At 36.5% G+C, this 25,824-nt stretch overlaps 1 protein-coding gene across 1 annotated transcript; it reads left to right on the top strand.

Moving 5' to 3' along the window:
• The first annotated feature begins 858 nt into the window (after positions 1 to 858).
• On the top strand, positions 859 to 25,157 carry FAM133B (family with sequence similarity 133 member B). The gene is made up of 11 exons (XM_082662382.1): positions 859 to 966; positions 7,165 to 7,262; positions 9,421 to 9,499; positions 10,186 to 10,260; positions 10,397 to 10,429; positions 10,872 to 10,934; positions 11,401 to 11,493; positions 12,843 to 12,893; positions 18,003 to 18,095; positions 20,649 to 20,696; positions 23,585 to 25,157. The coding sequence occupies exons 1-11, from the start codon at positions 943 to 945 to the stop codon at positions 23,669 to 23,671; spliced, it is 744 nt and encodes a 247-aa protein (XP_082518508.1). The 5' UTR covers positions 859 to 942; the 3' UTR covers positions 23,672 to 25,157.
• Positions 25,158 to 25,824: the final 667 nt, after the last annotated feature.

Raw genomic sequence — 25,824 nt, 5'->3', positions numbered from 1 at the left:
CAGAGGGAGAGACAAATTGGGAAAGATGATTTTAAGGAGTTCTCATATGTTTGAGTATAAGCCCATTTTGCCATTTGCTAAGAGCCTAGAAAAGACCCAAATCGATTTTCAATGACTTTCTAATGATGTTGCACTGAGATGGGTCCAGCTTTATCCAGATCTATTAATTCTAAATAAATATAATGACACCTTCTCTGAAGCCCAGACCACCTCCCTTGAAGTTTTAGTATTGTACTGCCATTATTATGACATGCCATGTGGTAAAGTTGACCCTGTGTGTATCTATCTCCCCTACCAGATTACAAACATGCCCTTTGAAGGTAGCACTTGTGTCTTATTTTTATCTTTGTGTCCTGCTCCATATCCATCTTCCACTCAGTGAATTACACCAAGTAGATGTTCAAAAAATAGTGTGAAATGAATGCATGAGTGATGGATGAATGGAATTTAACTTAAAGAGCAATTTCTTTAGCAACATCTCTGACAGCAGTGTCTTCTCCCGCACCGCCTGATGGACTCTGAGGGACCACGTCTGTCCTGGTCCTCACTTTATCCCCAGCATTTGCACTATGCTAAGCACACCATAAGCGTTGGAATAATCATTGTATCCTCTAGAAAGGATTTCAGCGCATCAGGAATGGAAGAAAGCAAAACAATCCAAGGCTGAAAGGAAGTGAGCTGCCTGGGCGAGGCTGTCGTACTCGGTGGGCGGTAAAGAACAGGAATCCCCAGGCGAACCCTGGGAACCGCGGGTGAGTGCGGGCGCCTTCCTCTCCTCCGAGGCGATAGGTGGCGCTGTGGCCGGCCGCGGCCCCCGGGTCTGCGGGGCGCCGCTCTCTGGACGGGGTGGGGAGTTGGCAGAAGGACCTGCGGCGGGTCTGCTTCGGCCGCCGCTCTGGCCTGGTCTACCCCAGCGGCTGACTGATCGCTCAGTGCGGCACCATGGGGAAGCGGGACAATAGGGTGGTGAGTACCCGGTGGGGAAAGCAATGCGGCGGCGCGGGGCACGGCGGCAGGAGAGCGGGACCCCTCGCTCTTCCCGGCTGGGCCTGAGAGTCAGCGGCGACGCTGGGACCTCAAACCAGGAGACCCAGCTCCCCTCCCCGCTCCGGCCCCAGACGCGCGTGCGCCGCGCATGAAGTTGGCGCCTTCGGCTCCCCCGCTCTCTTTTCTCTTCTCTCTAGTCTCCCTTTCCTCTACACCCCGTCAACCCTGCCGCACCCTCTGGTAGTGTTCTCTGGCATCCTTCCCTTCCGCACTCGGGCCAGCAGTGCCCAGTTTGTAGAGCTCTAGGGTCCCCTGCACCCTCCTGTAAGTAAGTCCAAAGTCTGAGGCCCGTGGAGGTGCCGGGACTCGCCCCCCACGCACCGCGACCGGGATCGCGCACCCAGGGGGGACGGAGGCCATGGACGTTGTCCCTCCACCCGGGGGCCTGCAGGGTTCCCAGTTCTAGCAGCAGTCGGGCTCGCATTTGAGAACCAGGATCAAAGCATTTGGCTTCGGGCCCCAGTGTCCAGCACTACCTGGCACCTAGTAGGCTCTGTAAAGGAACGAATGGCCTAGTAATGTTCACTCTGGAGTCAGGCCCAGACTGGAATGTCAGTTCTGGTCCCTCGGGAGTTGGGGCACCTAGGATGAGTTGCTTTTCTTCTTTGAGCCTCAGTTTCTTCATCTGTAAGAGGGGATCAGTGTTGCCCATAACTTTGCAGAATAGTTGAGAGTGCAAAAGGCAAGGTGGCCGGGCGAGTGCTTGGCATGCAGGTTATTCTAGTAAATGAGATAAAAGAGATGCAGAAGTACCTAATAGCAGAAAGAGTAAGAAATATCTGTAAGTAAGAAATTCGAGGTTCTGAGGGCATTTTGACAGGCGGAGATGGGAGGAAGGCATTCTAGGTGGCTACTAGCTTGGTGTGGACAGCCCAGGTTATGAATCAGTTTGAATGGGCTTTAAACAGAAGCGATTAGCAGTAAGCTTAGGTTGCAGCCTTACAGTTCCTAGGCTTGGCTATGATAGAGTTTTAAACCACTGAGCAGCAAAATAAAAAAAAATAAATGTCGTTGAAGCTACTGTACTAAATTTAGTGAACTAGCTTTTTAAAAATTAAGTGATTATTTCCTTTGGGGTTAGGGGGTGGGGGGAGATGGGGCGAGGTACTAAAAGAGCTTCACTTTTATGAAATATTTCTTGTCTTCAAAACGTTTGTTTTAATTTTATTTAGTCTTCATAATCAAAGATGTCTAGGAACCACAGTGGTGAACTTTGATTACAAGGTTGAGGAATGTTCTTTTCTCTTGCTTTCCTGGCTGTAAGTCAGACCTTGTGGTATTCTGATTCTCATAGAGTTGAAATGGTGTTCTCCTGGAGCATCCTTAGGTTTAAGGTGTTAAGAGTGTTTGGGCTCTTTAATGACCTTAGGCCTTAAATGCTTAGAAATTACCGGACCTTGGGTACAGTTTTCATGCAGAGACCTAAGATGTTTTGTTTTACTGGCAAAAGGTGTTGGTTTACACATACTTTTAAAGCATTTGAAAAAGTTTCCAAATTAGTTTCATTTACTAGAGCATTTTGATAATTCCGAGCTCTGCTTATTACTTGGTATGTTGTCTTGGCCCGTGGTGGTTCTGGTAACATTTTATATGCACTTCAAAGGTTGTGGAAAGGAAAACAGGAAATTAAGAGGTAGAAGACGCAGATCTTCTCGTTCAGTCTCCTCATTGCAATGGAGGAGGAGATGGAACTGTTTAAACTGGGACCAAAAAAAAACCTTGGGTCATCTGATAAGTTAGTTTAGTACATCATAACTCTTGATGTTTGGTTTTTTTTTGCGGTACGCGGGCCTTTCACTGTTGTGGCCTCTCCCGTTGCGGAGCACAGGCTCCGGACGCGCAGGCTCAGCGGCCATGGCTCACGGGCCCAGCCGCTCCGCGGCATGTGGGATCTTCCCGGACCGGGGCACGAACCCGTGTCCCCTGCATCGGCAGGCGGACTATCCACCACTGCGCCACCAGGGAAGCCCATAACTCTTGATTTTAATTAAAATGAACATGTGCCTCTGAAAATAATGGCTTTTTTTTCTTTTTACATTGATGATAAAAATCATGGTTTTAGAGATGACAGAATTGCTTTCTAAAATGCCATAAATTTCAGGTTGAAGTTTTTGTAAAAATAGGCTTTACTCTTTAGAGCTGTTTTGGTCTCAAGGCAAAAATTGAGCAGAAAGTACAGAGAGTTCCCATATGCTCCCTGCCCATAGACATGCTCAGCTTTCCCTACTTTCAACTCCCACACCTGAGGGGAACATTTGTTACAGTCAATGAGCTTACATTGACACATCATTTTCACCTGAAGTCCTTAGTTTACATTAGGGCTCACTCTTGGTATTGTACGTTCTTGAACGGCTTTTATTTATTTTTTCACTGAACATTTTAATTCTTGAGATTTGTAAAGGGCACTTTAATTTGTGATGGCCACCCTTTGTGCCCATTGTTTTCCAGAAGTTTCCTTCGTGTTCTTTTCTGTTACTAAAACAGATGTATCCTCTAGATAAAAATAGGTAATCAAAGTAGCAAATGAAATTCTGCGCATTTTGTCCTTAGCAGTTTCACTGCATTGCTTTTTTCCTAGCTGCCCACTTATATATTCCCTTGAGCTCAATTTGCCATCCTAAGTTTCAAAGACAAATCGTTTTCTGTTACCCAAACTCACAGCAGCAGCTTGGAGCCACAGGCAGTTCTAGTTACATATGAGTATGAGTGTTTGCTTTAAAAGGGCATAGTATTTAAAGTGATTGTCATAGACATTTAAAGAAACTGCAGTTTCTTTATTTTGATTGATGCCCAGCCACCCACCGCCTAATGTTAGAAGCATTATTTTTCACACTTACGCATAATAAGTGAAAGAGCTTTACCTTTGTGAAATACTTTTTTGTTTTTAAAACCTTTCTGTTGTGCACAGTAAAATGAGCACTGTTGCTTAATAATTATGAGCACAGAATTTTGCAAGGAGCTTGTGAGATGCGCTTCATAAATATTGCTATTATAATTGAAATAAATAATGGAGGTATTTAGAGTGGTTGAATTTTTCTCATTTTGTTTACTATTAATATTATGGCAGTGTTTGCATGTAGTATTTTTATTTTTGTTTTATAAAGGTAATGAGTTATTTTAAATTTTTTTCTCCATTGTATGAAATGATGAAAGTAGACGTCTTCCTTTACATTTTGGTGCACATGCATCAAAAACTTTTTAAAAATTTATAGTTATTTATTAAAATGGTATCTTTTTTTTTAACTTGCTTTTGCTTTTCACCTGAGAAATTTTGGACATCATCTTTCTAATGGCTACATAGTATTTCATTTTGGGAATATAATGTATTAAATTAATCTCAAATTGACGGCTCTTTGGGTATTTTCAGTTTTTCCTATTAGTGATAACAGTTTTAACATCCTTGTATATATTTACAACTTCGAAAATAAAGTTTTTACAGTTTTAAACTTAAAATATTTTACTATTGAGTACTGCTAAAATTATGACATACTACCAAAGAAATGAGGTGATAGATGATAGATATTATAGTTTTTAAAGTGATGATCTTAGCTTGCACATTGTACTTGCTTTTGGTTATGATGATTGTCAGTGTCATTGGTTGGGCCAGCAGCTGCTCTGTTGTGGCCTCTGTTGGTTGTCATTTCCACATGAACTGATTGAAATTCTCAGCAGAGACAGTTGAATGAAATATTTGAGGGCATAACATTTGATATAAAAAATAGGACTTTATGCCTCGGTCTTAAACGTTGCATTTGATATCCACATGTAGCCCTGATTCAACATCTCTGACCGTAGGAGCTCTAGCATTCATTCCTGCCAGTAAGAAAATTATATTAAAGGTTTAACTTTTTCATCTCAAGTAAGTAGGCAGTATCCAGTTGAATGGAAGTAGTTCTCGATATGTGTTGTTCATAGTGGTTTTATATTGTTTATTCTGCCAGAGTAATCTAGAAATATATAACATATTTGTTATGAAGGTGGGTGATTTTGTCATTTTTAAAGATATTGTTAAATAAAATGCATCAGATGCATTGTACCCTTTCACTTCTTTTCAGATGTTAGGTAATTAGGTTTAAAATCAACCTTGGTAATAGTCATTTTCAACCAAAATTCTTTTTATTTATAAAGTAGAAGAGTTTTTATAAATGTTGACTTGGATTAAATTTGGAAAGCTGAATCATATGGTCAAGAGGTTGAGGCTGAATTAAAGACCAGATTTGTGAATTCTGTTTAATAAAGCAACACCTCTTTGCTAGACACTGTCATTAACAAAGAAATATTCTGGGGCTTCCCTGGTGGCACAGTGGTTGAGAGTCCGCCTGCCGATGCAGGGGACACGATTTCGTGCCCCGGTCCGGGAGGATCCCACATGCCGCGGAGCGGCTGGGCCCGTGAGCCATGGCTGCTGAGCCTGCACGTCTGGAGCCTGTGCTCCGCAGCGGGAGAGGCCACAACAGTGAGAGGCCCGCGTACTGCAAAAAAAAAAAAAAAAAAAAAGAAAGAAAGAAACAAATATTCTGCTTTATTTTGTCTCAGTGTATTTTGGGGAAAAGTGTCTAAAAATGTGTTTTACTGCTATAGTAAGTGTAGTATACAGAGCATAATATAATTTCTGTGGTTTTTGATTGTACAAAAATATGTATAACAAAGTTCACCATTTTAAGTGTATAGTTAAGTGACATTGAGTACATTCACAGTATTGTACAGCTATCACCACTGTCCATTTCCAGAACTTTTTCATCATCTCATACAAGAAGCTCTGTACCCATTACACAGTAACTCCCAGCCCCTGGTAAACTCTATTTTCTGTCTCTATGAATTTACTTATTCTAGGTATCCCACATAAGTTGAATCATACAACGTTTGTCCTTTGGTGTCTGCCTTATTTCACTTAGTATGCTTCCAAGGTTCATCTGTGTTGGAGCATGTATCAGAATTTCACTCTTTTCTAAGGCTGAATAACATTCCATTGTATGTATATATCACATTTTGTTTATCCATTCTTCCATAGATGGACATTTGGGTTGTTTACACCTTTTGGCTGTTGTGAATAATGCTGCTATGAACATGGGTGTACACATATCTGTTTGAGCCCCTGCTTTCAATTCTTTTTCAATCCTACTTAGAGGTGGAGTTTCTGTTTAACTTTTTGAGGAATCATCAAGCTTTTCCAAAACAGCTGCACCATTTTTTATTCTCACCTGCAACGCTTAACTGTTCCAGTTTCTTCACATCCTTGACAACACTTGTTTTCTGTTTTTGATAGTAGCCATTCTAACTGGGGTGAGGTGGCATCTCGTCGTTTTGATTTGCATTTCCCTAACGACTAGTGACTAGTGACATTGAGTATCGTTTCATGTGCATATTAAGACATTTGTACATCTTCTTTGGAGGAATGTCTAAGTCCTTAGCACATTTTTGAATTGGGTTGTTTGGGGGTTTTGTTGTTGAGTTGTAGTATTTCTTTATGCATTCTGGATATTAACCCTTGTCAGATACATGATTTGCAAATACTTTCTTCCATTCTCTGGATTGTCTTTTCAGTCTTTTGATAGTGTTCTTTGATGAACAAATGTTTTTAATTTTGATGAAGTCTTGTTTATCTATTTTTTCTTTTGTTGCCTAGCATGATTTAATTTTTGATGTTAACAATTTGTGTATAAAATTGCTCTCAGCATGGCACAGTATTTCCTGAGATAGAAGATATAGTAGAATAAGCAATGAATTTAGAGTTAGGTCTTCTTTAACTTCTTTGGAATCGAGTTTCTTCATTTACCATTGTGCATAATATTATTACCCTCAGAGCTTTATTGGGCTTTAGGAGAAAGCACTGTAAAGCCATCTTAGAGTAAGAGAGAGATGTCATTATTATTTTCATCAAATCTCTGGTAAAAACACATTTTCTGTGAAAGAGCAGTATTACTTATCTCCCAAACTTATGAGGCTTAATAGAGCATTAAATCTACTTTTTGTAATGAAAAGTTGGTTAGTCAGATTGTTCATCCTTAGTTGGATATAGTATGCATTTATAATAAAGATTGCGTTATGAGTATGCAAATGTACTTTTGTGTTTTCAGTGGTTATTTTAATGGAGTTAATTTTTGTTTTTTCCTCAAGGCCTATATGAACCCAATAGCAATGGCCAGATCAAGGGGTCCAATCCAGTCTTCAGGTCCAACGATCCAAGATTATCTGAATCGACCAAGGCCTACCTGGTATTTGTGAAACAATTTACCTATATATAAGGTTTTCATAAATTTTTAAAGGTTATTTTTACAACTTTTATTGATTGCTGAGCAGTTGCTAGATACATAATTTTTTGAAGTGGTATTTGATATGTGCTTTGTTTTGAATGTATAAAACACATGCATGAATGTAAAGCAAACATTTGAGAACCCACCACCCAATATAGCTAAAGCACTGCCAGGGAATCTGTTTTGTTTTGTTTTGTTATTTATTTATTTATTTATTTTGTGGTATGCGGACCCTCTCACTGTTGTGGCCTCTCCCGTTGCGGAGCACAGGCTCCGGACGCGCAGGCTCAGCGGCCATGGCTCACGGGCCTAGCCGCTCCGCGGCATGTGGGATGTTCCCGGACCGGGGCACGAATCTGTGTCCCCTGCATCGGCAGGTGGACTCTCAACCACTGCGCCACCAGGGAAGCCACAGAGAATCTTTTATACCAAGCACATATTTATGTCTTAAAACAGACCTTAACCTTGAAGTGTTCTAAGCTATTTTAAATGGTAGGTTTGAATAATTTTGCCCTTCCACGGGGTATAACTAGGTGTTGAGAAAGATGACTTTAGACCTTGTTTCTAGTTTTATCCGCTGGCTTTTCAAAGAGTTAGGGTTTCCCATTGTAAAAGTTTTTTTTTGTTTTTTTTTTTTGTAAAAGTTCTGTTTTAAATTTTTTGTTTGTTTTGCCCTTGTTGAGTGGCTCTGATTTTTTGTAAATAAAGTATCATAGCACTTACATTATTGTTTTTTAGTATGTCTTATTATTAAATACCCATACTCCTGAGGTAACATAAGGCAAGCTTCAGAGTTGTTAACTTTGGACTCCTTCTAAGGGCCCCTGATAACTGGGCAACTATAGTTGAAAGTTGTATTTACATACAACAGGGAATCCTTCCTTTGGGTTAAATAGGAAGTAAGCTGTGTCTGCCTCTTAGAATGTTCTTGAGTGCTATTGTTTATTGTTGCAGCTTACCAAAAAATAAATTATCTCATGATTTTAATGAGATCTTTATATGTGAATTTCTGTGTTGCAAAAAATATGTGTATTAAATGGCACTGTAACGTGAAAAAATATAAAAAATAAATTATCTCAAAACAAAGTATATTTTATCTTTAAAATTGGGGAGAAGGGATGAATTTTAAAGGGGAAGTGCCTAAGCTAGTGGATTACATGTATGGTCAGAGGTCGCCAAGACAACCCTCAGGTTGGGTAATTGCTAGAAGGGCTCACAGATAGTCGTACTCGTGGGCAAGATTTATTATGGTGAAAGGATACCAGCCATAGTCAGCAAAGGAAAAAAGTGCATGGAGTGAAGTTCAGGGGAGCCTGGACGCAGGCTTCCAAGGCTGCTTCTGTGGAGTCATACAGGATGCATTTCATTTCCTTAGCAATGAGTTATGATAATACATGTAAGGTATTGCCAACCAGTGTGATTCAGTGTGTCCAGCTTTTTTATTGGCGACTGATCTGCCTCTGCCTGTCAGGTGCCAAAATTCCAGACTTCCAGAAGGAATGAAGGTGTTCATATAAACTATATTATTTGTATAGACAGGCACAGTAAGCCACTCTTATCAGGGGGTGGTACCAAAATCTAAGTTCCCAGATGCCAGCCAGGGCTACTCGTTCTTAAAAGCAGGTACATTATAAAACGGGTGATTTAGTAATAGACTATAGTAATTCAGTCATATAGACCTTAACTCACCCTAACACTGAAACTACTAGCTTTGTGACCTTAGGCAGATTTTCTTACCTTCCTCAAGTTTCAGCTTTTTTATCTCTAAAATGGGGGTAATAATACTACCTTTTCTCACAGGATTGTTGTGAGGATTAAAGGAAGATGTATTTAAAGCAGTGCCTGTTGTATGGAAGTGCTCAAATGTTTGGTGTGTTAGTTCTTATAATCCGTGTTTAGAAGGGGAGTGACTAGTATTATCTGATAGGCTTTATTATGATAATTGATTTACAAGGACGTGAACAAAGAAATTTAAAATGTAGCAGCACTGGAACTAGAATGGAGGTTTATTAGGATATTAAGAAAAATTTATTTATGAAATTTTTGTTGCCTTGTTTGTAAGCATCCGTCTCAAATTTGAATAGCTTGAAAACTTACTTGTACATTCTATTTTTTTAAGGGAAGAAGTGAAAGAACAACTAGAAAAGAAAAAGAAAGGCTCCAAGGCATTGGCTGAATTTGAAGAAAAGATGAATGAGGTTTGTAAATTGTGCCTTTAAAAAAAATAATCTTTTTTCTTATAATAAAAAAAATGAAATCTTTTTTTTTTAATAAACCAAGAGTTTGGGCCTAGCTCTTTAGGTTAAGGGTGCTCTGTATTATAGAAGTGTTTTTGTTATATTGAATACGGTTTGTATATTTTGATTTCTTAAAAAAAGAAATAGAGAAAAGCCATCTTACAGTAATTTAAATCATCTTAAGTTTTCTAAATGTTACGTTCTTCCCTTCTCTCCCCTTATCCCCAGGTCCCCATCTTACCCTGGGATTTCCATGGTGATGTTTGCTTGTTTTGATTACAAACATATATGTAGTATTTCAGCCACAGTATAGATTAATTCAACTTTTACTGTCTGGAAAGAGAATCTAACCACCATTGTTAAAAACAAAAAAGTTCTCAGCCTCAGTAATAATACCTACTCTTCCTTTCAGTATACAGTAAGGAGCTCCCACCTCATAATATCCTCTTTGAAAGGAGCTCGTAGAGGCTCCTTTGGTGACAGGGTAAAGGATTCTGGCACCTGCAGTATCTTTTGACTGTAATTAGAGGCTGAGATGAGAGCGAGGTAGTAGAGGATGGAAGGAAGAAAGTAGTGGCTGTCTCTATATATTTAGGTGTATTAGAAGGGGATAGGTAGCCTCTAATGTGTTTATAACTTTTCTGCAGAACTGGAAGAAAGAACTAGAAAAACACAGGGAGAAATTATTAAGTGGAAGTGAGAGCTCATCCAGAAAAAGACAGGTAATGCCATTTTTAGTTTATTGCTATTCTTAATCTCAGAGTTGGGTTTTCATAATAATGCTGTGTACTACTATTAATAGATACATTTGAAAACACCACCTTATTTAGATTTGTACTTGTATTTGTTTGCTTTTAGAGAAAGAAAAAAGAAAAGAAGAAATCTGGTAGGGTGAGCAAAAGTTTTCCATTTTTCTAAATGTTATAATCAAGAGCGTACAAAAAAAGTAAGAATAATTGATATAACCTGTATGCTAACTCTAGATAAGTCAAGGAACCTGGAGGTCCTTTGGTAGTTACGGGTGGTTTTGTTCTATTAGTGATAATAAAAGAAAGGTGCCAACCTCCTTATAACCTAGTGACTCCTTCATTACTATTAAAGAGGGAAAATCGATTACCGTTGCTACATCTGTTGTTACTTTGTGTGTGTGTCTGTGTGTGTGTATGTCTGTGTTTGTGAGGGAATGTGAGATTTGACATTTTAGTATTTAAGTCATGAATATGGCATCTGTTTCTCAGACACTAGATTAATTTCGTTAAGTATTTGAGAGACTTGGTAAAAGAAAAAAAATTCCTGCATCTCACAAGCTTTAATTGTTTTGTGCTTGGTCAAGTATTCATCTTCTTCTTCATCAAGCTCTGATTCTTCCAGCAGTTCTTCAGATTCTGAAGATGAGGTAATGTTTGCCTGTAATGATTCATGAAATAATATCTCTGATATCTTTACTGACAAGTGGAAGAAACCCATTATGAAATATCTGTTAAAAATGTTTACTTCCAGTTTTTGATTAATCATCCATAACTGAGAGCGCTGTTGTGAATAAATAACTAGGTATTTAAATATTGGTAAATGTGTTTTTTAGATTCCTAAATTTGTCTTGTTCATTTAAAAATATTAGTAGAAGAAATGGATTTAAAAATCAAAAATTCTGTTTTAGCTAAGAATTACATGTGACTCATCACTTAACATTTTTTAATAAAACAAAGTGATGTAAGTTACATTTTAAATATTATTAAGTAAAACATATTTACACGCTGGTCCTTTCATCAAGTTTTGTTCATTGATTAAGTTTTGATGTTAATAAAATGCAACGATTATATTTTTGAAACAGAAAGCAAATATTTCTGAAATGTTTCATGTAGGATAAGAGACAAGGAAAAAGGAAAAAGAAAAAGAAGAGCCGTTCACATAAATCTTCTGAAAGTTCCATGTCAGAAACTGAATCAGACAGTAAGGTAAAATCATTTAAATGAGCAATATTTTGGATAGCAGACATTTAATTAGGTTCTTCTTTAAGTTCTTCCTGTCTTAAATTGCTCTCAGTTTAGAAATGTGATACTGTTTTTGTACTTTGATGCTCTGTGTCACTTAATTGATGTACTTAATAATATTGTACATAGGGCATTTAATTGTTCTCTAAGTACTTTGACATATAGGTCCCCACATCTCAGCATTTTTATGACAGCTTTATGATAAAGCATGGCAGACATTATTTTTCCCATCTACATAAAAAATTTGTAGTGCAGATGAAAACATCTTGCTTAAATTCATACAGATCGTATTAGAATTGGAAGTTGAATCTATCTTCTAATATCTGATCCAGTGTCCTTTTTACTGTACTGTACCTAAATCTGTTCTGTACTATCCAGAATTATCAGATGCAATTAACTCTCAAACATTAGTGGTCATAAGAAATACATGCAGGTTATAATAAAAATGTGGATTCCTGGGTCCTATCTCCAGAGTCTGATTTAGTGAGTCCGATTAGGATCAGAAGTCTACATTTTAAACCAGTGGTCCCTAGGATTCTGATGCAGTGCTGTCCATGGGCCACAATTTGATGAGCACTGTCCTGGGGTCCCAGGAGAACAAAACAACTATTGATATATGGTTGTATGGCAGATATCTACTTGCCCTACTGAGACTTCTTTTGATAAAATGCCTGGCATACATAAAGTATTCAGTAGATGTTGGTTTTGTTTTTTAAAGCCGAAGAGCCAGTCTAATGATACTGATAGCTAACATTTATAGAATGCCTACTATAGATTGAGCCCAGTTCTAAGCACTTGACTTGTTAACTCAATCCTCTCAACACCCCTATGAAGTAGTTTTTTGTATATCCCACTTCATGGATAAGGAAGGCTCAGAGAGTTTAACAGCTAGCCCTGAGGGATTCAAAAGTAGAAATTCTTGCCTCCCCACTTTATAAGGAAGAGTAGGGAAATCAAATTGATGTCTGAGCATGGTGTGAATTAGAACTTCAGTGCATATGATCACTACAGGTAAAAATAGCAATAGCATAAAGTCTTATTTTAAAATAAACCCTGTGGTTATACAGATAACGTCCGTTGTTTTAGTTGTACAGAGATTTGATATACAGCCAGATAAATGAAGAAGTCTCATTCCCTCATAAGCACATATATACACAACCTGTATTTCTCCCGTATTTTCAGAATAAAATTCTGGAAGTAAACTTTTTTTCGGTCATAGAGTAAATCACTTTTTTGATATTTTTCTTCCTTCTGTCATAATGCTGTATCTTTCACATTTAAAATTGATATATATATATATTTTATTTGTTTAGGATAGTTTAAAAAAGAAGAAGAAGTCAAAGGATGCAACTGAGAAAGAAAAGGTAATTTATACTTTACAGTGCCTTAAGATAACTTCTTTTACTTCAAGAATTGCTTCAAAAAATTAACATTAAAGCATTCCCCTTTTTACCTTAAAAGATTTCTTTTGCTTATTGAGTTCATTTTTGAAGGTAAAAGATCAGAAGAAGCTTCCTGCAGAGAATTTGAGTTTGTATAGATAAATGTATTATCTCAGTTTAAAATTCAAAATAATGAAGATTCTAAACATTTCCTGTTTCCTCAAGTCATTTTAAAGAAGGTCCTTTTAATGAAAGAACATAGACTTCTGTTTCAAATTGAGTGTACCATAGCTAAATTTGAAAACTTTTTTTCTACTGTAAGTAGATGTTTTATCTTCATTTATAGCTTATCTATACCTAATGCTTAATTTATCCCTACCTAAGTTTCTGGTTTATATTTTTAAATCTTTCTTATTATTAAAAATAAAAGCCTAAAGAAAGCAACTACTAATAAAAGGAAAATAAAGACCAGTGTCACTGTATTTTATTCAGTCTTTGTATATCATTTCTTAAAAATTGAGGTGAAATTCACATAATATGCTATTAACCATCTTTAAATTACAGTTTGGTAGTATTTAGTGTATGTACAGTGTTGGGCATTGATCACCTCTCTAGTTTCAAAACTTTTTCATCGGGCTTCCCTGGTGGCGCAGTGGTTGAGAGTCCGCCTGCCGATGCAGGGGACGCGGGTTCGTGCCCTGGTCTGGGAAGATCCCACATGCTGCGGAGCGGCTAGGCCGTGAGCCATGGCCACTGAGCCTGCACGTCCCGAGCCTGTGCTCCGCAACAGGAGAGGCCACAACAGTGAGAGACCCGCGTACTGCAAAAAAAAAAAAAAAAAAAAAAAACTTTTTCATCATTCCATTAAAAACAACCCATAGTCACTAAGTAACCAGTTTCCTTCTCCCCACCCACCCCCAATCCCGTGATAGCCTCTAATCTGCTTTATGTCTGTGGATTTGTGTATTCTTGATATATCATATAAAGGCAGTCATACTATATGTGACCTTTTGTGACTGGCTTCTTTCACTTAGTATAATGTTTTCGAGGTTCATTCACGTTGTAGCATGTATCAGTACTTCATTCCTTTTTATGAATGCATATAATATTCCATTGTATGTATATAGCACAATTTGTTTATCCATTCATTCATTGATGGACATTTGAGTTGTTTGTACCTTTTGGCTAGTGTGAATAATGCTGCTTTAAATATGCATGTTTCTGTATGGACGTATATTTTCATTTCTCTGGGGTATATACCTAGACATGTTTTGGTTTTTTTTTAATCAGTTTGCAAATAAAAATGCATTAACACTAAAAAAAGAAACCATATTGACAGAGTTGGTTTAATTAATTCCAAGGATTCAAGGATAAGAAATTTATTAATATAACTTGCCATATTAACTGGTCAAAGGAAAGAAACCGTGTGATTATTTTAATAGTTGCCAATAGGGTGTGATATAATTTCAACAGAACTTCCTGATTTTTCAAAACCATTATAAAATAAGAATAATTGGTTACTTTCATGTTTTAAAAAAAATTGTAAAACTAAAAACTGGCAATTTGCAAACATGAAATGCTAAAACAACTGCACTGTGATTTTTGAAGTACTTCAAGATATACAAAGTATAGAGTAATATACACATATATAAAAAATCACCCATATGTATACCAACTAGAATTAACAGATGGTTTAAATTTTGTCATATTTGCTTCAGGTCTTGTTTTATGAGAAAAGAAGAAGTCCCAGGCACTTTCTCCTTCCTTAGAGACAGCTGTTTCTGAAATTACTGTGCCTCTTTCCCATCCATATTTATACACTTTTATTAACATAAGTATGTGTTCAGAAATAACTTAGAGTATTTTCAGAAGGGTGTCACCATGTTTCCTCTGAAGCTTGTTTTTTTCTCTCAGAATTACTGTTGACATTTATCCTTGTTGATACTCTCAAGTTTGTTTCTTTGGCTTATAATATTCCATTATTTTAACTCACCACAACTTGTATCTCCATTCTCCTGTTTGTGGACATATAGGTTATTTTCATTCTTCAGTAATGCAAACAGTGCTGCAATGGCTATTTGTTATCCATTTCTCCTTTTCCTTAAGTTGTCATTAATTTTCTGAGGTATACCTGGGAGTATAACTTCTAGGTCCTAGGATATACATACGTTTTACTTGTCTACATTTTGCTTACCAAAGTGCTTGTTATTAATTTACATTCCTACTAGTAATGTATGACAGTACCCTTGTTCCTCATACATACTTGTCACTCTGTGAAACCTCCCTTTTTGCCAGTTGGGTGTGTAGAGATGTTTGAGCCCCTTTATTTGTTTATTAGCCATACAGATTTCATTTTCTGTGAATTGCCTATTTGTGGTCTTTGCCCATTTTTCTGTTTGATTGTTATTAATCTTTCTGATTCATAAGAGTTATATACTTTGGATGCTAATCTTTCAGACAGGTAGTTAACATCTTTTGGTCTATGGCTTCTGTTAATCCTGTTCAGGGTGTCTGTTATAATCTTACATGGTTTTAATTTTCAGTTATATGTATCAGTCATTAGTTTTAGCTCCATTTTTATTTTAAATTGTTCTGAAAGTGCTAGGCAATGGAATACCTAATTAGAAAATATAGTGGAAGAAAATATTTCATTTATGATGGTAACAAAAAACATATAGGAAAATCTTAAAGAAGTGAGCAGGACTTATTTGAAGAAAACTATACAGATCTATTCAGAAACGCGAAAATTTAATAAATGTTCCTGGGTATGACTTGCTCTGCTAAAAGTTAAAACATTTTTCATATGCTTTGATGAAAAAATGTGGTATGATCCAGGAACAGAAAAACAATGGAACAGTGTAGAGTCCAGGTAAAAATTTGTTAAGTATTTGTGGAATTTAATATATGATAGAGGTGGCATTTCTTGGACCAAAATGACTAGCCATTTGGAAAATATACAGTTGAGCACTCCTTAAGGCCAAATATATTCCAGATAAGTGAAAATTCTAAATGTATGAAAATGCAACTAGAGAAAGACATGGGTGAGTATAACATTGGTATGGGAAAGGGCTTTACCTCAAATCTCATGAACTTCTGACCACATAATTCAAATGCTGAATGGGAAAAAAGACATATAGGTTATAAAAAATAAGCTGTGAACGAAGTTTAAATATAATGAACAGACTAAGAAACACTACTAGGAATACATAAGGCAAAAACTTGATCTTCAGTAATTAAGGGAAAGAGAATACCTCACATACACATAAAAATAGGTAAAATACATGTTGAGGCAATTTTTAAAGAAAATATGAACTATATTCTAATAATCTGAGATTGATATGGCTGATAAAAGAATCTGACGAAGAGGCTTTTTGGTGAAGTGTGGTTCATAAATGAATGAAATAAGAAACAATTTTGAGGGTTATGGGAGAGTGAGAAAATCATTTGGATGAAGGCTGCTTTGGTCTTTGATTTAGTCATTATTGTTAAAGATTTTGCCCTCACGTACCCTTTACTATATTTCAACTTTGTTTTTAATAGCGAGGAACTCATATGCCTGCCCTCCAGAAGGAAATGGGTTAAGTAAATTGTGGTATCTACTTTCAGTGGTATATACTTTCAGTGAATGTCAAAGGCAGCCAAAAATGATGGTGTAGTTGGCATGGAAAGATACTGTTGGGTGAGAAGACTGGGTTCCAAACAAGTATTTATGTAAAATTGTATATACACAGAGATGTTTCCCAAAATCCCTGTAGTGGGATCTTGGTGAATTTTCTTAAAATGAACATTTATAATTTCTACCAAAATAATAAAGCTGTTTGCAGAAACAAATCACCTGTAATCTACCACACATATCATCACTGTTAATTTCTTTTCTTGTTTGTTTGTATCTTCAAAATTGGATTCATGCTATGTAAAAGTTTTAGGTCATTTTTTTCTGTGTAAGATTAACTGGTGAGCATTTTTTCCTTTGTGTGGTTTTGTTTTTGTTGTTATGAACTACTTCATACGTACTGATGAAGCATATAGAAAAAATAAAATGACAACCAGCATATTCACTATGCAGCTTTAATAAATCTTAACATTCTGTCATATTTGTTTCAGATGTTTTCAGAATGTTTTATTTTTTTTTTTGGTACTTTATTTTTTAATTTATTTTATTTTTTGGCTGCGTTGGGTCTTCGTTGCTGCACGTGGGCTTTTCTCTTGTTGCGGCGAGCGGGGGCTACTCTTCGTTGTGTTGGGCAGGCTTCTCATTGTGGTGGCTTCTCTTGTTGGGAACACAGACTCTAGGTGCACGGGCTTCAGTAGTTGTGGCACACGGGCTCAGTAGCTGTGGCTCGCGGCTCTAGAGTGCAGGCTCAGTAGCTGTGCCACAGTAGCTGTGGCACATTAGTTGCTCCGCAGCATGTAGGATCTTCCCAGACCAGGGATCGAACCTGTGTCCCCTGCATTGGCAGGCAGATCCTCAACCACTGCACCACCAGGGAAGTTCCCAGAATGTTTTATTTCTTTAAAAATGTTTTATTTCTTAAAATATGTACTTAAGCCCCTAAGTACTCCTCCCCAGAATTATACATTTTCTCATCATTAAATACTTAGAGATGAAGTTTTGTTTTGTTTTTTAATGTGAATTTAACACTTTAAATGCACTAAGGGAACTACGGTGCAGAGACCTTTTTAGGCCATCACAAATAATTACCTGTTGATTTTCTTTTCTGTAACACTAGGCCTGTCTGATCCAACCCAGGCTAGAAACAAAAAGAATTAAACTGCAAAGGACCCAATTCTTATACCATATGTTTTCCTTAACTTTTTAAAACTTCATCATGTATAATTAAAGAAAATAAGGAGGATATTACATCTAAATGGATGTATAGGTATTTCTTTTCAAGTTATTTAATAAAAGCATTGCTTTATTGGAATTAGAAACTGATTGCTGATAATTGTCACCAATTTTAGACGTTTCTAAAATGAAAATGGATAATTTTTGTGATAATTGGGAAAATTCTTAAATAGAACTTAAAAACTTAAAATTCGTGTGGCATTGTATTATATCTCAGTCGGCATACATGTATTTATTTTTCATAGGACATTAAAGGACTCAGCAAAAAAAGAAAGATGTATCCTGAAGATAAACCTGTATCATCTGAGTCCCTGTCAGAATCAGATTATACTGAGGAGGTAAGTCTATGATCAAATCCATTTTCTTTACTTTAAAATATTTAGTTACTTGATTTAATAAATACGAATTAGTAAAAAAAAATTTTCATAAGATATTTGATTTACTCACTTTTCTAATATGTAAAAGAGACACCGTTTCAGAATAAGTTTTGTATTTTTACACAAGATAGTAATATGGCTTTTATTTTGAGAATCATATTCCCAGATACCTTTCCAATCTGAGATCTTTTATTTTTACTCTTCTAATGTTTTCTTTTTACTACCATTTTGATGGCATGAAAGATACTGTATAGCATGTACCATACTAAAACCCAAGCATTCCCTTGATTTTGTTTGGTGCTACTCTTTTTTTTTTTTTTTTTTTTTTGCGGTACGCGAGCCTCTCACTGTTGTGGCCTCTCCCGTTGCGGAGCACGGGCTCCAGACGCTCAGGCTCAGCAGCCGTGGCTCACGGGCCCAGCCTCTCCGCGGCATGTGGGATCTTCCTGGACCGGGGCACGAACCCGCGTCCCCTGCATTGGCAGGCGGACTCTCAACCACTGCGCCACCAGGGAAGCCCCGGCACTACTCTTTAGGGAGTAGAAGGGTGATACGGTGGAACAGAAATGTTGACATGACTTCAGTTTTCCTATCCATAAAATTAGGGAGTAGAATTAGGTAATCTGTACAGTCCTTTTCAGCTCTAATATCCCTGTCTTAGATTTTGTATTCTCTTGGAATTAGAGTCCATTCTTAGTTAATTTTAGGTTTATAAGTTATCTTTGAAGTATTTCTCTGCTTGGACTTGATTTCCTCATTTGTAAAATAGGACCTCTTGTCCCCATGTGTAGCAATATTTTGTAATACTCCTTTAATGAAGTTTGTAGCTAATATAGGCTACCTGTACACATTTTTATATTAGTGTCCCCTAAAGAAATAAAAATGAATACAAGAGAATAATTTTATAAAATTATATTTCTATGCATAAGTACTTGCGCCTAATAACACTAGAAGACATAAAATATTAAGCTGTGACAAAATTCAGGCTGTAGCAGGTATGTTGACCTATGCCCTTCAAAAGCCGTACAATAGCATTGTCACCAATGACATTTTCCAAAATGGTGGACAATTCCCAGTAAAGCTCTGAATGAAACAAAATACAGTCTTCCCTCTATTTATATGACATAGCTATTCTGGGACATCCACTGTACGGTCATCCTTCGATATCTGCAGGGAATTTGTTCCAGGACCCCTGTGGATACCAAAGTTCACAGGTGCTCAAGTCTCTTACATAAAATGGCGTAGTATTTGCATCTAACCCATGCACATCCTCCCATACGCTTTAAATTATCTCTAGAGTACATCTAATACCGAATACAATGTAAATGCTATATAAATAGTTGCTGGCATGTGACAGAGTCAAGTTTTGCTTTTTGAAACTTTCTGCAATTTTTTTTTCCCCAAATATTTTTGATCCATGGTTGGTTGAATCCATGGGTGCTGAACACACGGATACGGAGGGCCGACTGTATCTTAAAACCCAGTACAAAATACTTTGTGTTCATATTGTAATATACTTAGATTTTATATTATAATTGGGCCCATTATATGAATGTCAAGCAGGCTATTCTAAAGTTATGTCCAGGCTCCCTGGATATCGCCTGATGGCACTCCCTGTCTTGGCCCCACCCCCTCAGTCACTGAGATGACAAGAATAACCACCAGACACAAGGATTGCGTTCTCCAAGTTCTTTCAGGAGAGAGCTACCGCTTCTATTGAAAGTTAATAGTCTTTAATGCTTCTGTGTTCTATTCCTTCAGTCTATTTTAGTTTATTTGTGCTATTCTTAGTTACATTTTCATGTACTTGACATACAGTAACCTAGCAGATAAACCCGACAATTCAATATGTCAGCAATTTTTGTGCTTTATTATTGTATTAATTATGTTTGTCTTAATATAAAATATGTTACATTTGGATTTAACATTAATACACATCAGCTTTAGCAACTTTGAATTTAACATAAATCCAGTGTATCACACTTTAAAATATTGAAATAACATATTAATGGGGTAATAATTGTTACTTGAAAAGATTTTTATCAGTTCATTGATACTGAGTACACTATATATATAAAACCACCATTCGTTAAACACCATAGGTAAGAGAAACACCTACTGTATTCCAGGCATTCCCCCTTGAGGGTGGATATTACCTACATTTTACAAAGACGATGAAACTGAGGGTAATACATAGCAGAGGTAGGGTTCAGAGTTTGGTCTGTTTTATTGCAGAGCCCATGTATTTTATCTGCTGTACCTCACTGCTGTTTTTAGGTGGTGAAAGAAAATCTAAGAGAAGCCCTCTAGAGATTTAATTTTCTTTCCTTTAAATGTTTTTCGTTGAATCCTCATTGTGATATAATAGAGGTTTGAGGTACAATAATGCATTTAAAATGTTTTTTGATTGTCAAAAAAAGGTTTTTTACATAAAGGTATATTAGTGAATGAAAAAAAATGCCTTGGAAATTACATATTTATCTTCTGTTCTCCACAAAAATTTTAATTTTGTAGATACGAGCAAAAAAGAAGAAAAGCAGTGAAGAACGAGAAAAAACAACAGCAAGTATCACTTATGTTTTTACATGACAACAGTATAGCTGTTTTTAATATAAAATTAGTCATTGTAAAGCATGATTACACTTACTAGAACTAAATAAATATTTATTGGGAAAGGTGTGGTGTTCAGCAGCTTCACTTAATGGGTTGGAGAAAATTAAATTGGCTCAGAAGAAAGGAAGCATATCCTGATAGCAAACATCTCTGTTTCATTTTCAGTATTTTACTGTTAGAAATGTAAGCTTAAACTATTGTTTGACTTTCTTAAGCTGTAACAGGAAGTATGAGAGTAAAGTATGGTGATTCCCTCCATCTTCGATAGTAGATACTCCCAGATCTGCCAAACCTGGTAATAATAGAAAAAGGCTCATGAAGCACACGCTGCAATGAAAAATAAGAGGAATGTTACAACATAAATGATTCACTAATAAAGATGATTCTTTCAATCATTTCTAAAGCCAGCTCTGCTATCATGCAGGTTGAGAAGTAGAAAGAGGAGAATAGGAAAGTGGAAGTGGTATCCAATGAGAAGCAGACCAACCTAGAGAACGTCTGTAGCAAATTATCAAGGAGAAATGCAGATCATATCAGCAAAGTAATTTAGGAGCACCCACATAAGTGTGGGCTATGGCCTTTGAAGGCATTTTCTTAGGGAGGAGTAAAAGAAAAATGAGAACAGCATCATTTGTAGGCTTGAGAGTAACTGCCCCTTCCCAGAATGTCCCTGACTCTTAAAACGAGGGTCCTTCTCTGAGAAGGTTCACCTGATAATGTGTGATTCGGAAATAACATTTTATATGCTTCAAGACCAAGGAGACATTTAAGAGACATTTTTCCTGAGTGGGAAAATAACTTGGGTGAAGACTGCATCTTTGGTTCAGATTATTAAGACATAAAGTTAATTTTGGATAATTCTAATTTATATTTGCATACTTTACTGTTTCATGCATTCAGCTAGCATGTATTTATTAAGCTTCTCTATGCAGGCACTGTTCTGTCTTGGTAGAGCTGTTATAATGGAGTACGAGATAGATAAGAGTGTGACAAATGAGAGGCTGACTCAGGGAGAGAAAGCCTCTTTGAGGACGTAAAATTAAGCTGAAATCTGATTTACAAAAAAGAGACAACCATTAGAAGATGAAAGATAGAACATCCTAGACAGAGAGAAGAGCTCAGGACCTATGGTGGGAGTGAGCTTGATATGTTTGAAGCAGTGAAAAAAGGTAGGCTTGGCTTACACGTAGTAGATAAAGAGGATGGCATATAATGAGGTTGGGAAGTAAGCAGAGGCCATCTCACAGAGCACACTATTTAGGTTTTAATCAAAGCAAACAGGTAACCTAAATCAACTTTACATTTTAAAAATATTTTGGCAGAAGTGATGACTGGACCTAAATGAGGAATGCTGTTGTTTGTATTACAGTGGTAGTGATGGAGATGGACTGGCATGATGGATTTGAGATATGTTTTGGCCTTAGGTGGTAGGACTTGCTTGGTGCTTCAGGGGTGGAGAGTGGAGTTAAAGAGTCGAGTCAAAGATAGTTTAGATTGTTTGGCTTAAACAATATGATGAATTAGTGGTGCCATGCACTAAGATGGTTGAGAAAGGATTTGGAGGGAAAAATTAAGCATTTTTAATAACTAGCATGGTAGAGCTAGTAAAAGGCACTTGCAGTCTTGAGTTTAGAGCATAGGACTGGATATAAAGATTTGGTCTGTTAAGTGGTATTTAAAGCATGTTACTGGGAGAGCATGTGGAAAAGAAGGGAAGGAAGCCCACAAAGGTTGAGCAGAGGAAGAAGAACCAGCAAACAAGGTCTTTGTGATAGAAGGAAAGCAGCAGAGTGAGGTGTCATGGAAGCCAAGAAGAAAAGTGTTTTAAGAACAGAGTGGCCAACTATCCTTTTATGAAAAAGTAACCTATACCCAAAACTTATTTTTAAAAGCCCAGATATAAGATTTTGGACTCTCTAAAAGTCCCTGCATACCTGGGCTCCTAATGAAAAGAACAGTGAAAGTTTGTTAGTGTCACAAAGTGATAGAGGCCTTAGGGAAGGCGGAGGGATGGAAGTTCTAATAGATAAGGAGATGGAGAGGAAGTTTTATTTTTGCCACCCTTAAATTAAGGCTCTTGCCTTTTCTTTTTACTTCTGAATATCAACAACTAGTATATTATGTGATGCTACATTTCCACATATCTGTTTCTAAAAGTTCTGCCTTCTCTTTTACATCAGAAAGTCAAGAGAGTCAGCGTTCAGCAGAATTCTAGCTTCCTTTGTCTAGTCACAGTATGACTACTTTTACTAGGCCTCAGTGGTGTTTTCCTCTAAAAACCAAGCGTCCATTTTTCTAAGCTAAATATACTTTTCAACTGTACGTCAGTATTTTGTACCAGATAGTTGTTAACTTAATAATTAAAGTAGCGCTACCAGTCTAAGCAGTACCTAATACCTGTTCCTATTTACTTAAAAGTAGCAGGTTTAATGTATTCTCTAAAAGTTATCATTTTACAAACAATTGTGTTTTGCTGTGGTATGACGATTCCTTTGCAGTAACTAAAATGATTTCACCTTTAAAAATTAGATAACATGAAGTATAACAGTTGATACCATAATCCAGTTGAATTTATTTTCTACAGGAAATCTTGTTAGAAGCTACATTAATGTGCTACTGACTAGAGTTTTCCTCATCTTTTGAAAATTGACAAGCACTCTCTTAGTCCTCATACAATATTATTGAGACTTTTCGAGAAATGTTTTCAGTAGCTTACTTGTTTGTGTGGATTGTTAGAAATAACTATACATAGTAGATTAGAAGTACCACGGTGAAGTTGTTGTTTTTAATTTGCAGATTTTCATGTAGCTGTGTCTAACATGGAACTATCTTTTCAGGAAAAAACAAAAAAGAAAAAGAAGCATAAGAAACACAGTAAGAAGAAGAAAAAGAAGGCTGCTAGTTCAAGTCCTGACTCACCATAACATTAAGAAGAATCAGGATTCACTTATAAAGAAAGTGCAATGTCTAAGGAAATATCAACTGTGAACATTATGACATATTTACTAAAATGCATGAATTTTCTCGTTTTTAGAATTATTCCTGGACTATCAGTAGCCACTCAGATGCCGCTGTGTGAAAGGGCCATAATTGTTGCCTGCTGCTTGAACATCTGTTTTTTTCTCATCCAGTGCTTTATAACTGGGAGATAACACACCGCAGTCATACTAGTGGTTAAGATATTTGGGAATAAAGTTAATATTTTTGACTAGAAGTATCTAATGATAAATCAACAGAAACTGAATCTGGATACATCATTAAGATGTAATCAGACATGACCAGATGACTCTAGTTAACATTTTTGAAGTAGGGATTACGTTGACGTTTCAAAATCCTTACTCTGTAGATAAGCGTATTTTAATTTTTTCCCCTTGTATACTTTTGTTTACCTGGGGAAGGAGCTTTTAGGGGTGGGGGTGGGGTTTGATATCACTTCAGCTAGCAGAATAGCGTGCCTTTATCCTCACACATCTTATTTTTGTGGACACAGTAGCCATGCTTCATGGGGAGGTCAGGGCCGGGTATGGCAGTCTTGCCCTTTACTGAGCTTAGTGACATCGTTGGACTCTGTCATATGCTACTTTGAGTGAACCAGAGAAATAGCCTTTTGCAGCATGAGAATGCCCCAAAAGCTCTGGGATTTACCTCCACTTCAATAATACTGAATGTTTTTTAGCATTAGAATGTGTTATAACATTTGAACTAATTTTGACTACACTTTGGCTTTGAAAAGGAATCATTTCAAATGACACTGGTACTTTTTGAACTTGATAGCTAAAGATTCTAAAATGCATGTTTTATACTGTTAGGTTTTAACCAGTCAGGAAAATTTTATGTAATCAGTGATAGTTCCTTTATTTTTTGTATGAGTTTTGTTTAGGCTGTAATGTTTAGCTTTTTATTAACTCCTTATTCTTGCTATTCTAAATTCCTTACTGTGTTTAACAGCATACTTGCCAAGATATTTAGCATGTAAAAAGCAGGTTTTTGATTTTTTTTTTTTTTTTTTAACAGCTTCATATTGAAGCTGAGACTTAACCATAAATAAGTTGAGTGACAGGCCTGGTATGCTGTGTCTTGTTACACAAAACTATTGCCAGAATCTTAGTAAATATAACGTTTTAAAGGTTTGTCTTTGTATATTCACAATGGATTATGACAAGTTAAATTTAAGTGAGAATTACATATTTGCTTTTCCTGTGTCATATTTTACTAAGATTTTGTGCCTCATGTCTCCTGCTGAATTGTTTACTAGTAATGTTAAAAAGAATTGATAAATCATTTTCACTTTACATTTTTATATAATCAGGTAACATGAAATATAATTTGATGTACAATTTTGCCTGTTACAGAGGGTGTGCTAATTATAGTGGTATATGCACAAAACATTTTGGCATGACAAGCTGAATAAATAGCTATTTTACTTAAAAATAGCTGTGTTCTTATCAGCTCCCTTTGAGTCTCAAGTTATAAAGATTAAGGAACACTACTAGGTGTTAAGTGCTAGGTGGATAAGTCATGTCCCCAAGTTTTTAGCCATAAAATATAATACATTTCTTGGTAAATTTTCCTAAATTTTATGCTTAAAGCTTCATAATCTTTCCTAATAAAAGAAATCTATAAGCTCTTGAGTACACAGCAAGTTTGGGAGACATTTTTTATCCAAAAAGAAGTTCCTCAGAATTGTTCGTGAAAATGCTAAAAGATAAGGTTATCAGGTTATCTGTTAATCAGTTTGGCCATGACATAAAAGTGTACCTTTGCAGACTGGTCCAGTATATGATGATTATGTCCCACTAGAAGCAGCAGTTCATTTTATTAAACTGGAAAAGAAGGTGATTTAGCAAAAATTGTATTCTTTCCAGGTTGTGTTGACTGCCTGGGAAACACCTTTTTCATTATTCTTCTTGTGGTAGCCTTAACAGTTTTCTAATAAGGTATACAAAGAAAATTTGACCAGGTGATATTATGTGCAAGTTAATAACATCTCTTTCTCCACCAAACCACCCTTTCACTTGAATAATTATATACTAATTTTATAAACACAAAGCATGTTATTTGGATAATGATGCCAGGG

This window comes from Grampus griseus, assembly GCF_964374135.1.
Source record: "Grampus griseus genome assembly, chromosome: 9".
NCBI lineage: Eukaryota > Metazoa > Chordata > Mammalia > Artiodactyla > Delphinidae > Grampus > Grampus griseus.
Note: the sequence above shows the minus strand (reverse complement) of the source record. Positions and strands in the feature narration are given on the sequence as shown.